This window comes from Oncorhynchus nerka, linkage group LG13 (assembly GCF_034236695.1).
Source record: "Oncorhynchus nerka isolate Pitt River linkage group LG13, Oner_Uvic_2.0, whole genome shotgun sequence".
NCBI lineage: Eukaryota > Metazoa > Chordata > Actinopteri > Salmoniformes > Salmonidae > Oncorhynchus > Oncorhynchus nerka.
The window spans coordinates 45,459,603-45,473,609 of record NC_088408.1 but is presented as its reverse complement, the minus strand read 5'-3'; the positions used below and the strand labels follow the sequence as shown (position 1 = coordinate 45,473,609).

Genomic DNA, 14,007 nt, shown 5'->3' with positions numbered 1-14,007 from the left:
AGCCTTTTATCGGCAACAAGTACATTTGATGGAAACATCTCTGGTGGAGAAATGTATATTTGCATGACAATCTTTTGCCAATTGAATGGAAACCTAGCTACTGAGTCTGAGAATAGACCCACTAATGCTAACAAAGAGGTTATCCGCGGAGACCAGGATTCAGGGTTAGCGGACTTAGTGCTAGCGCAGGTTAGCGAGGGCTTTATCTCAAGCCTAGCCTCAGAGAGCCTCATATGACTGGAGGCTAACAGCCAATGACACTAGGCTAGGGCGTTTAGCGTTAGCTTGGTGTTGTGGTATTCTAGGCCCGGAGCAATGTGTTTTGAGATGGTTAAGTGAAGGCTGCCAGGCTTGTTGGAAGATGACGCTGCAGTGGATGGCAGCCATCTCATGGACTGTGTTTTTTGTACATAATGTCTCCGCCATAATTTCCTCTGTGTGTTATTTGTTTCATAAAAATAAAACTATAAACCAATTTTAAAAAGTGAGTTAAATATATTCACAAATCACCAAATTATTGATTAAAACACACTGTTTTGCAATGAAGGTCTACAGTTGCCTCAACAGCACTGTAGGGTAGCACCATGGTGTAGCTGGAGGACATCTATCTTCCGTCCTCCTCTGGGTACATTGACTTCATTACAAAACCTAGGAGGCTCACGCTTATCACCCCCTTCCATAGACTTAAACAGTAATTATGACAACTTCCGGAGGACATCCTCCAACCTAGCAGCATAAATTGACATGTTGTCCACCCAATCAAAGGATCAGAGAATGAATCTAGTACTGAAAGCATAAGCTACAGTTAGCTAGCTCTGCAGTGCATATCATTTGGTGAGCAGATAACTCAGAGAAACAAAGACAATAGTTGAACAGTTAACTTATTAATTTCTTCCAAAATGAAGGAGAAGCAAGGAAGAGATGGAGTGTCATTTTTTTTTCACTTGCAGATTCACTTAACTACCAAATGCAGCTAGCTAGTTTAGCCTACTCAAACACTGCTCAAACAGAGGGATGCTATGTTGGATAGTCATAGCCAGCTAGCTAACACAACACTGGAACTCTTCCAAGTCAAGGTAAGCTTTTTGTTTTACTAATGTATTGCCATGGGGCCCACCGGTGTAAGTGCTAAACTGCTTACTGACTGTACACTAACATTACTGCATGATTGGAACGGGTTGACAATACTTTAGCTATGGTGACAACGATGTAGGCTGTGTGTAGCGGCTTTGATATGGTTTGACTTTCAAATATTTTTTTCGCCTGTTGTGTTGTGTGCATTGAAATCCACAAGTGAAGGGAAAAGGTGAGAGGAGGAGAGCGCATGGATGCGAGAAGGAATGCAAGGTGGCTGCTATAAAAGTGAACCGTGTTTTATGCGTGAGTGGGGTGTATTCATTCCCGCCGATTCTGTTGGTAAAACGTTCCTTAACTGGAAACAAACGGAACGAGACTGGGATAAACATATCTGAATTTTTCCAATAGAAACTTTAGTTTGCAACTGTCGGACTAATGATTACACTCTAGATCAGTTAGATGCAGGCAAGAGTGTGCAAGGCAGCATTGAATGTGTCACTGTCTGTCAATTCAACTTTTTCTCCCGACCCGTGTCCACCCACATTGTAAACTTGTATTCGTGGGTTAGGTTGTAGCAACCTCATGATGGGTACAGGGAACATTTAGGTTTCATGTAGCAGCCTAAACATATTCATGTTACATTGAGCTGGGTGAATGGAATAGGAATGACAGTGATCCAATTTGCTGTAATACAAATAAGCCATGCTCATAAAAAAAATAAAACTCGTAACCTCTTAAATGTAATGGCAAAATTTAGATTGCCACCTAAATAGACATACCCAAAAGTAACTGCTATTCATGTATAATTACTTGATTCTGACATACCAAAACATGGTATATTTGGAATTAATACATCTGGGAGATTATGAGGAAATGGATAGGAATTACATAGTTCAGAATACACAAGATCAAGCACACACAAAATAAGTAATTTATTTTGAAAGTCATCGTTCATTGAGAAGCTGTATGTGAATGATTGATTCCCATAGCTAGAAACACATCAGATGGCTTCCACAACATGTTAACAATTTTAGAATAAAAAAATGGGATTGATAGATTTAACAACTAGAAATGGGCAGATGTTTTAGTAAGTGATGTCTCTAAACCTTCCAATGTGAACCTTGTCTGTAAATTAGATCATTCAATTGCTATTACATATTTGCAATCCCTAAATGCTGTTTGTTCAGTGTAAAAACAATCTCTACATTTATCAACCTCTTTCTGTACAGCACTTTGTGACATCGGCTGATGTAAAAAGGGCTTTAGAAATACATTTGATTGATTTCAACCTCTCCAAAGTGTCAGAATGTGGTGATTGCACAGTTTTTTTCACACTGGATACATGGGATATCCACGTGTTCTTTCAACCCAATGTATTGGTCCCTCATACAAATAAACTATTGACAACAGCAATATAAAAGCAACAGATGTACACAAACACAAACGTGGTTTTACACACACACACACACACACACACACACACACACACACACACACACACACGTGTCCTTCGCTAAAAAAGGTTAAAAAATAGAAAGAAGCTGAACTATTTACAAATGGCATTCGTTTTCGTTTTACATCCCAGGTGTCACTTTCACCGTAGCTTGTGCATGTCGTGATAGTCTTTGAAGCAGTCTCTCTGCCTGGGACAAAAAAAGCGAACTGGCATTTCGGACAGAAGATCTGTCATTTCACTCTTTTCTCCCCCCCTGTGTTTTGTGCAATGCTTGCAGGTCTTCCTTTTGTCTTGTGGCAGGTGTGTTGGAGAGTGGTGCTCACTTTGTGTGGGGGGTCTTGTGATGGTGGTGAGGTTGCTTTGGGCCCCCAATTCAGCCATTTCCAACACCCGCTGCCCTCGGAAGGCCAACTGGGAGAGAGGTGTTTGACCTTTTGCTTTGGCCATCTGCTTGTGGGGAATGAAAGCATTTAATGTAGCAATGTCCACAAAGTGGTAAAAAAAAGTCTTATACCACTTCCTGGTCTTGCGGAGGACCTGGTAGTAGCCTATCAGAGCATCAGATAGGTCGACAGCCCCCATGCTGGCATTGTAATCCTTCATAGAAATGGGGACATAATTCCTTTTTCACCCTCCCTTGAGACATGGTTGTTATTGAATGCCTTATGCTGTGTGGTGAGCATGGTTACTTATCTAGTGTCCTTCCATTTCACAAAAGCAGCTTGTTAGTCCTGATCCAATGTATGGCCCCCCTCTCTAGTGTCTTTGTAATTTACAGTTCGGAAGTCGGAAGTTAAACATACACCCTGGCCAAGTACGCCCTCCAGTCTGGATTGGGAACCATACTTAGGTGCCTTTTTTCCCACCTGTCTTGGTGGGAAGTTGACTTTCTTTATGGCACTTTGCCTTTGAGCTTCATGGTTAGTTTTTGTATTGTTTGTTTTGTCGCATCATTTTGATCATTAACCTCTTACGTCGACCCGACACGCATGCGTCCCATCTAGCCATCTGGAAATGCAAATGCGCTACGCTAAATGCTAATAGCACTCGTTAAAACGCAAACGTTCATTAAAACAGACATGCAGGGTACTGAATTAATGCTACACTCGTTGTGAATCCAGCCAACAAGTCAGATTTTTAAAATGCTTTTCGGCGAAAGCATGAGAAGCTATTATCTGATAGCATGCAACACCCCGAAATACCCGAAGGGGACGTAAACAAAATAATTAGCATAGCCGGCGCTACACAAAACGCAGAAATAAAATATAAAACATTCATTACCTTTGACGATCTTCTTTGTTGGCACTCCTAGATGTCCCATAAACATCACTATTGGGTCTTTTTTTCGATTTAAATCAGTCCATATATACCCTAAATATCGATCTATGAAGAGTGTGTGATCAAGGAAAAAACACAGTTTTAAAACGCAACGTCATTTTTAAAAATTAAAGTTGACGATAAACTTTCACAAAACACTTCGAAATACTTTTGTAATCCAACTTTAGGTATTAGTAAACGTTAATAATCTATCAAATTGATCACGGGGCGATGTGTATTCAATAGCTCCACGTCTTGAAATCATGTTCAGAAATTTCTACTCCAAAACATCCTGTCGGAGACCGGAAGGAATGGGCTCTCTCTTACTCGTTTGACCAAGAAACAAAGCGCAGGCAATTGAAAAGACTGGCGACATCGTGTGGAAGCTGTAGGACTTGCAATCTCAGCCCCATCAATTTGCTTTCCAATAGACAATACATGCAAGTGGCGCATTGATATATTTTTCAGATTTTGGTGATCAGTTTTTCTTCCGCTTTTCGATGAAACACACGTTATGTTATAGTCACAGCCGTGATTTAACCAGTTTTAGAAACGTCAGAGTGTTTTCTATCCACACATACTAATCATATGCATATACTATATTCCTGGCATGAGTAGCAGGACGCTGAAATGTTGCGCGATTTTTAACAGAATGTTAAGTAGGGGGTAGACTTCACAGGTTAAAGGAAAATGTACGCTCACGAAGCTGCACCGTGGTCCTCTCCTTCAAACAGCCGTGACAGAAGTTCCCACCACCAAAAGACCAAGCAGCATGGCCAGGAGAGGCAGCCCCTCCAAAAAATGTGGGGCACACGGGGCGGTCGGCGGAGCCGAAGATGGAACCAGAGCCAGTCGGGGTGAAATTTGAGGGGAGCGATGCAGAGACCGTGAAGGAGTTGATGGGGAAATTTGAGGAGAGAGCTATGAGAGAGCTGCTGTGTTGGTGCATGAGGCACGACATTCGCCCTATGGAGCGTGTCCTCGAGTTGATGTCACCTGAGTCAGCTCTCCATACTCGTCCTGAGGTGCGTGCTAGCCGTCTGGTGAAGACCCTCGCACCAGGCCTCCAGGCCTCCTGTGCACCTCCCCAGCCCTGCACGTCTTGTGCCAGCTTGGTGCTCCAGACCTCCAGGTCGCCTCCACAGCCAGGTGAGTCCTGCGCCGGCTCTAGGCACGGTTTCACTAGTTCGCCAGGAGAACCCTGTTTGGCCTGTTCCAGCTCCCCGCACGTGCCGGGCTAAAATGGGCATGTAGCCAAGAGGAGAGTTGCAAGTGCTAAGCACCAGAGATCCAATGCTCCCCACAGCCCGGTTCAACCTGTGCCTGCGCTCTGGAGGTGCCAGGCTAGAGTGGGCATTCAGTCTGGAAGAGTGGTGCCAAGGCTACGCACCAGATCTCCAGTGCTCCCCCTCAGCCCGGTCTATCCTGTGCCTCCTCCACGGACCAGGCCTCCAGTAGGTCTCCCCATCCTGGTGAGCCTGTGCCTGCTCCCAGAGCCAAGTCTCCTGTGTGTCTCCCCAGCCTGGTGCGTCCTGTGCCTGCACCCAGTCCGGAGCCTCCAGTGTGGAGGGCGCTTCCAGGGGCGCCCTCCAGTCCGGAGCTTCCAGGGGCGCCCTCCAGTCCGGAGCATCCAGGGGCGCCCTCCAGTCCGGAGCATCCAGGGGCGCCCCCCCGCTCTTATTCTCCATGGACTTTACAGTGTCCCAGAACTTTTTTGAGTTTGTGCTACATGATGCAAATTTCTGCTTGAAAAAGCTAGCCTTAGCTTCCCTAACTGCCTGTGTATATTTGTTCCTAACTTTGCATATCGTGGGGGCTGTTCGATGCTAACGCAGAACGCCACAGGATGTTTTTGTGCTGGTCAAGGGCAGTCAGGTCTGGACAGAACCAAGGGCTATATCTGTTCCTGTTGCTATATTTTTTGAATGGGGCATGCTTATTTAAGATGGTGAGGAAGGCACTTTTAAAGAATAAACAGGCATCCTCTACTGACTGATGAGGTCAGACGGATGAGGTATCCTTCCAGGATACCCGGGCCAGGTCGGTTAGGTCGGTTATATAAGAACACTACAAATAAATACATTATTTACATAAGTATTCAGACCCTTTGCTATGAGACTTGAAATTGAGCTCAGGTGCATCCTGCATGAAATGCATTTAGCTCACTGGACAGCTTGCGGCTGTGTTTTCCTTTGTAGTCCTTAATAGTTTGCAAGCCCTGCCATACACGACGAGCGCCAAAGCTGTCAAAGTAGTAGCATTCAATCTTACTCCTGTATTAACAATTTGCCTGATTTGGTGGTTCATCTGAGGGCATAGCGGAATTTCTTATGTGTCCAGATTAGTTTCTTGAAAGCGGCAGCTCTAGCCTTTAGCTCGATGCGCATGTTGCCTGTAATCCATGGCTTCTGGTTGGGATATGTACGCATGGTCTTCGTGGGGACAACGTCGTCGATTCACTTATTTATGAAGCTGGTGACTGAGGTGGTATACTTCTCAATGCCGTTGGATGAGTCCCGGAACATATTCCAGTCTGTGCAAAACAGTCCTGTAGTGTAGCATCCATGTGTCATTTCAGTAATGAGCGAGTCCCTGGTACTTCCTGCTTAAGTTTGCTTGTTAGCAGGAATCAGCAGGATAGAATTATGGTCAGAGTTTCCAAATGGAGGGTGTTTTTTTGTATGCATCTCTGTGTGTGGAGTACATGCGGTCTAGAGTTTTTTTTGTCCTCTGAAGGCACATGTTACATCGTGGTAAAACGGATTTAACTTTGCCTGCATTAAAGTTCCCGGCCACTAGGAGAGCCACTTCTTGACGAGCATTTTCTTGTTTGCTTATGGCCATATACAGCTCGTTGGGTGCGGTCTTAGTGCCAGCATCGGTTTGTGGTGGTAAATAGACGGCTACGAATAATATAGATGAGAACTCTCTTGGTAGACAGTGTGATCTAAAGCTTATCATGAGGTACTCTACCTCAGGCGAGCAATACCTTGAGACTTCTTTAATATTAAACATCGTGCACCAGCTGTTATTGACAAATAGACACACATCCACCCCTCATATTACCAGATGTAGCTGTTCTGTCCTGCCGATGGAAAACCCAGCCAGCTCTTTATTATCTGTGTCGTCGTTCAGCCACAACTCGGTGAAACACAATATTTTAAAAAACGTTGGTGGGATAGTCTTGAACGGAGATCATCCAGTTTATTCTCCAATGATTGTATGTTGGCCAATAGAACCGATGGTAGAGGCGGGTTACCCACCCGCCGACTAATTCTCACAAGGCACCCCGATCTCTGCCTCCTGTATTTCTGTCTTTACGTGAATGAGGTCGATTTGGGCCTGGTCTCAGGGAAGCAGTATATCCTTCACGTCAGATTCATTAAAGAAAAAAATCTTTGTCCAGTTCGAGTTGAGTAATCGCTTTTCTGATGTCCAGCAGCTCTTTTCGGTCATAAGAGACGGCAGCAGCAACATTGTACAAAATACATTACAAACCATGTGAAAAAAAATAAATAGCACAGTTGGTAAGGAGCCCCTAAAACGGCAGCCATCCCCTCCGGCACCATTATCTGTAGATAGCTGTAGGTGTGCTGCTGTTTTCCTGGTAACCGTCGGTAACCATGGTGTTTTTCTCATCTTCTAGGTCACCTGTCCAACGTGTTGAGGAACTACACCGAGCAGGCGGGCGACGGCGACTTCCTGTCGGTCCACTGCCCGCCCCGCACCACCATCGCTATCCAATCGGCTTTCTATGACAGGAGTGGCCCCTTCCACCCCCAGCAGGGCTCGTCCTACCACAGACCCACCCTTTTAGGGACACTCCCACTGGAGGATGACTTGCATTGTTACATGTCCACAGCACTACAGGTAACTGCCCGTCCCTCCATACACACTTACTTCTCTAGAACAGTAACAAAGGTCATGAAATAATGGTCATCTGCTGGTATTGACATTTGTGGGTGATCTTCCCAAAGCCTTGTAGCAAAATGTGCAAAGGTGACACCCAAGAAACACCCACTTCAAACCACACCCCCAAGCCAACTCGCATTTGGCTCCTGTCATGGCCGCTCCTGTCATGGCCGCCAGCATTTCTGGAGGAGCAAGACAAAAAACGAGGTGACATTCCTCTTTAAGAGCCTCATGTTAGAAAGCTATTGTGCATCTCTGCTGCTTTTTCTAGATAGTCCTCTGTGGAGTGGCATACAGTATACGGCACAGCCTGAAAAACTGCCTTCTTGGAAGTCCTCTTTTTAATGGCTCAGATGTGTAATGTCATAAAGTCTTCTCCCGTTCCTCACCATATCCAAAAAAATGGTCTATATCGATACCACTTCAGGATCCTATTCAATAATGCATTTTCATTTTCATTGTTAACAAAAACAAATCTGAGACCCACATGTAGGTTAGCATAGCTCAGAGCAAACGTGGAGCCCATCGATGTTCCATTCGTTTGGAGGTAGTATTCATCATCAAACCTGATAGTTATACGTCAAAACATATTCAGCCAGCTCTAAAATAAAGTTTGTTGGTCGGTATTCATTCGTATGTCGGTCTCTTAGGTAGTGAGCTAGGGTTGCCAGACCCACCGTGTGGGGAATGCTGGAGTACAGACTCTCGACATCTAATGTGAGTAGAATTCTATTAATCCGTTATTGGTGAGATCTTGGTTATAAATTCTTTCACATATGATTGCAATGATTGCACATGAGATTTTATGAAGGAGTCTACAATGTTTGACAATGGCTCTAGCAGTGAACATGTTCATGGACCTATGACACATGGGAATGAAAATGTATATATATTTTTTTGACCTTTATTTAACCAGGTAGGCCAGTTGAGAACAAGGTCTCATTTACAACTACGACCTGGCCAAGATAAAGCAAAGCAGTTCGACACAAACAACGGAGTTACACATAAACAAACGTACAGTCAATAACACAATAGAAAATCTGTATACAGTGTGTGCAAATGATTGAGGTAAGGCAATAAATAGGCCAATAGTGGCGAAGTAATTACAATTTAGCAATTTACACTGGAGTGATATATGTGCAGATGAGGATGTGCAAGTAGAAACACTGGTGTGAAAAAGAGCAGAAAAACAAATATGGGAATGAGGTAGGTAGTTGGTTTGATGGGCTACTTACAGATGGGCTGTGTACAGCATTGGCAGCAGAGAACTAGAAGGAAAGGCGGCCAAAGCAGGTAATGGCTTTGGGGATGACCAGTGAAATATACCTGCTGGAGCTCGTGCTAGTGTTGCTATGGTGACCATTGAGCTGAGATAAGGCAGAGCTTTACCTAGCAAAGACTTATAGATGACCTGGAGCCGGTGGGTTTGGCAACGAATATGTAGCGAGGACCAGCCAACGAGAGCATACAGGTGGTGGGTAGGATATGGGGCTTTGGTGACAAAACGGATGGCACTAGACTGCATCCAATTTACTGAGTGTTGGAGGCTATTTTGTAAATGAGATCGCCGAAATCAAGGATCGGTAGGATAGTCAGTTTTACTAGGGTGTGTTTGGCAGCGTGAGTGAAGGAGGCTTAGTTGCAAAATAGGAAGCCGACTCTAGATTTAATTTTGGATTGGAGATGCTGAATGTGAGTCTGGAAGGAGAGTTTACAGTCTAGCCAGACACCTAGGTATTTATAGTTGTCCACATATTCTAAGTCAGAACCATCCAGAGTAATGATGCAAGTCGTGCGGGTGTGGGCAGCGATTGGTTGAAGAGGATGCATTTAGTTGTACTAGCATTTAGGAGCAGTTGGAGGCCACAGTGTCCAAAGAAGGGCCAGATGTATACAGATGTATATTCATATTCGGGTTTTGAGATAAGCTTGCTTAATTAGGGCTTGCTCCAGATCTGAGCTAATATTCATTTAAACACCTGTGTGGGATCAACACTCAGTTTTCCATAGAAACATGAATTACTGAGTTTTCTCTGAATCTCCTCATTGTATTTTTCATAGTCTAAAACGACTACACTAACCCCCTGCAGGTTTGATAACCAAAGATGAGTCTTTCATTAGTTCACTGAGTGCCTGTTCTTCTGTCCTGGTGAGGTTGTTCTAAATATGTGTTGTTTGTCTCCTATATACAGACATGGCTTCTTGTTCGACTAACCTACAATAGGTATTAATTGAGGAGTTGTTAACCATAGGACAGAATTAGCTTTTGGGCTTAAAATTAGTAACAGTTTTTTGGGGGGGTTCTAGGCCAGAACTTTTAATCTTACTAAATATTTTTTGCAAATCAACTTTTGCTTTATTAGATCAATAATAGTTTGCTAACTGAGATGATACTGTGTATTACTGTCAGCTGCGCTCATTGCACTCACCTGGACTCCTTCACTTTGTTGATTACCCCTGTATATCAGTCTGTTCTTTGGTTGTGTTCCCTGTTCCCATTATTCCGTATTGTGTTTGTGTTCCTGTCCAGACGCTTTTCCGTTTCATGTCAGTCAGATATTAAACCTTCCCTCCCTGTACCTGTACCCTCCCTGTACCTGTGCCCTCCCTGTACCTGTGCCCTCCCTGTACCCTCCCTGTACCTGTACCCTCCCTGTACCTGTACCCTCCCTGTACCTGTGCCCTCCCTGTACCTGTACCCTCCCTATACCTGTACCCTCCCTGTACCTGCTGCTCATCTCCTGCGTCGCCTCCTTGCAATTACTGTGACATGAAGTAACAGAATTGCATGCAAATCTCCTGGATATTGGTGTACCCCACCTGCCCCACATTTTTTTAATTTTTAAATTTAAACTATATTTAACTAGGCAAGTCAATTAAGCACAAATTATTATTTACAATGACTGCTTACCAAGAGGCAAAATGCCTTGTGCAGGCTCAGGGGCTAGAATAAAAAACAAATACATTTATGTAGGACAAAACACACATCCCGACAAGAGAGACAGCACAACACTTCATAAACAGAGACCTAAGACAACAGCACAACATGGCGCAACACATAACACAGAATGGTAGCAACACAACATGACAACAACATGAGAGCAACACAAGATGGCAGCAGCACAACATGGTAGCAGCACAAACATGGTACAAACATTGTTTGGCACCGACAACCGCACGAAGGGCAAGAAGGTAGAATCAACAATACATCACGCGAAGCAGCCACAACTGTCAGTAAGAGTGTCCATGATTGAGTCTTTGAATGAAGAGCTTGAGATAAAACTGTCCAGTTTGAGTGTTTGTTGCAGCTCGTTCCAGTCGCTGGAACTGAAAAGAGGAGCGACCCAGGGATGTGTGTTCTTTGGGGACCTTTAACAGAATGTGACTGGCAGAACGGGTGTTGTATGTGGAGGATGAAGGCTGCAGTAGATATCACAGATAGGGGGGAGTGAGGCCTGAGAGGGATTTATAAATAAGCATCAACCAGTGGGTCTTGCGCCAGGTGTACAGAGATGGACAGTTTAAACAGGAGTATAGAGTGCAGTGATGTGTCCTATAAGGAGCATTGGTGGCAAATTTGATGGCCGAATGGTAAATACCATCTAGCCGCTCGAGAGCACCTTTACCTGCCGATCTATAAATTACGCCTCTGTAATCTAGCATGGGTAGGATGGTCATATGAATCAGGGTTAGTTTGGCAGCTGGGGTGAAAGAGGAGCAATTATGATACCAAGTCTAGATTTAACCTTAGCCTGCAGCTTTGAAATGTGCTGAGAAAAGGACAGTGTACCATCAAGCCATACTTCCGGTACTTGTATGAGGTTACTACCTCAAACTCTAAACCCTCAGAGGTAGTAGGCACAACGGTGGAGGAGGCGGGGGCCACGTGACCTTTTGTAGAGGTGTTCAGAACACAAAACCTGGGGAGGGGCCAGCTGAGTATAAGACTCAGCTGAGCTCTGTTGTTGATGCAAATTGAGAAGAGCATGGGACCTAGGATCGAGCCTTGGGGTACTCCCTTGGTGACAGGCAATGGCTGAGACAGCAGATGTTCTGACTTCACACATTGCACTCTTTGAGAGAGGTAGGCGCATCGCAACTGCAGGTAAGCATAGGCTACTTTGTAGTAAGCCTTTAGTTGAGAAGGTTTTTGAGAAAGCCTTTCCATCTACCAGAATACGGTTGTCATTAGGGTTGGGCAATATCCAGATTTTCATATCGTCATACCGTCCTTTTCTTATCTTGGGTTTATGGTATTACCGATTTAGTACACAAGGGGGTGTCAAAAAAAAAGAAGCCCATTGGGCATCTATTACCAGAATGCAATTAATAGCGAGTTTCTGTGGAGCCTGTTCGGTAAATATGTCAATTACATTTAAGTCATTAAGTCATTTAGCAGACGCTCTTATCCAGAGCGACTTACAAATTGGTGCGTTCACCTTATGACATCCAGTGGAACTGCCACTTTACAATAGTGCATCTAAATCTTTTAAGGGGGGTGAGAAGGATTACTTTATCCTATCCTAGGTATTCCTTAAAGAGGTGGGGTTTCAGGTGTCTCCGGAAGGTGGTGATTGACTCCGCTGTCCTGGCGTCGTGAGGGAGTTTGTTCCACCATTGGGGGCCAGAGCAGCGAACAGTTTTGACTGGGCTGAGCGGGAACTGTACTTCCTCAGTGGTAGGGAGGCGAGCAGGCCAGAGGTGGATGAACGCAGTGCCCTTGTTTGGGTGTAGGGCCTGATCAGAGCCTGGAGGTACTGAGGTGCCGTTCCCCTCACAGCTCCGTAGGCAAGCACCATGGTCTTGTAGCGGATGCGAGCTTCAACTGGAAGCCAGTGGAGAGAGCGGAGGAGCGGGGTGACGTGAGAGAACTTGGGAAGGTTGAACACCAGACGGGCTGCGGCGTTCTGGATGAGCTGTAGGGGTTTAATAGCACAGGCAGGGAGCCCAGCCAACAGCGAGTTGCAGTAATCCAGACGGGAGATGACAAGTGCCTGGATTAGGACCTGCGCCGCTTCCTGTGTGAGGCAGGGTCGTACTCTGCGGATGTTGTAGAGCATGAACCTACAGGAACGGGCCACCGCCTTGATGTTATTTGAGAACGACAGGGTGTTGTCCAGGATCACGCCAAGGTTCTTAGCGCTCTGGGAGGAGGACACAATGGAGTTGTCAACCGTGATGGCGAGATCATGGAACGGGCAGTCCTTCCCGGGAGGAAGAGCAGCTCCGTCTTGCCGAGGTTCAGCTTGAGGTGATGATCCGTCATCCACACTGATATGTCTGCCAGACATGCAGAGATGCGATTCGCCACCTGGTCGTCAGAAGGGGGAAAGGAGAAGATTAATTGTGTGTCGTCTGCATAGCAATGATAGGAGAGACCATGTGAGGTTATGACAGAGCCAAGTGACTTGGTGTATAGCGAGAATAGGAGAGGGCCTAGAACAGAGCCCTGGGGACACCAGTGGTGAGAGCACGTGGTGAGGAGACAGATTCTCGCCACGCCACCTGGTAGGAGCGACCTGTCAGGTAGGACGCAATCCAAGCGTGGGCCGCGCCGGAGATGCCCAACTCGGAGAGGGTGGAGAGGAGGATCTGATGGTTCACAGTATCGAAGGCAGCCGATAGGTCTAGAAGGATGAGAGCAGAGGAGAGAGAGTTAGCTTTAGCAGTGCGGAGCGCCTCCGTGATACAGAGAAGAGCAGTCTCAGTTGAATGACTAGTCTTGAAACCTGACTGATTTGGATCAAGAAGGTCATTCTGAGAGAGATAGCGGGAGAGCTGGCCAAGGACGGCACGTTCAAGAGTTTTGGAGAGAAAAGAAAGAAGGGATACTGGTCTGTAGTTGTTGACATCGGAGGGATCGAGTGTAGGTTTTTTCAGAAGGGGTGCAACTCTCGCTCTCTTGAAGACGGAAGGGACGTAGCCAGCGGTCAGGGATGAGTTGATGAGCGAGGTGAGGTAAGGGAGAAGGTCTCCGGAAATGGTCTGGAGAAGAGAGGAGGGGATAGGGTCAAGCAAGTGGGCAGGTTGTTGGGCGGCCGGCCGTCACAAGACGCGAGATTTTATCTGGAGAGAGAGGGGAGAAAGAGGTCAGAGCACAGGGTAGGGCAGTGTGAGCAGAACCAGCGGTGTCGTTTGACTTAGCAAACGAGGATCGGATGTCGTCGACCTTCGTCAACCATTTTGAAAAGAAGTCATCTGCAGAGAGGGAGGAGGGGGGGGGGGGGGAGGAGGATTCAGGAGGG

At 45.6% G+C, this 14,007-nt stretch overlaps 1 protein-coding gene across 1 annotated transcript in view; it reads left to right on the top strand.

The window, feature by feature from the left end:
* LOC115139566 (protein eva-1 homolog C-like) overlaps nucleotides 1-14,007 on the top strand; it is a 146,114-nt gene that overhangs the window by 22,572 nt on the left and 109,535 nt on the right. Inside the window, exon 2 of the mRNA XM_029677097.2 lies at nucleotides 7,497-7,720. Within this exon, the coding sequence (XP_029532957.2) occupies nucleotides 7,497-7,720 (224 nt within the window). The remainder of the gene's footprint in view (nucleotides 1-7,496; nucleotides 7,721-14,007) is intronic.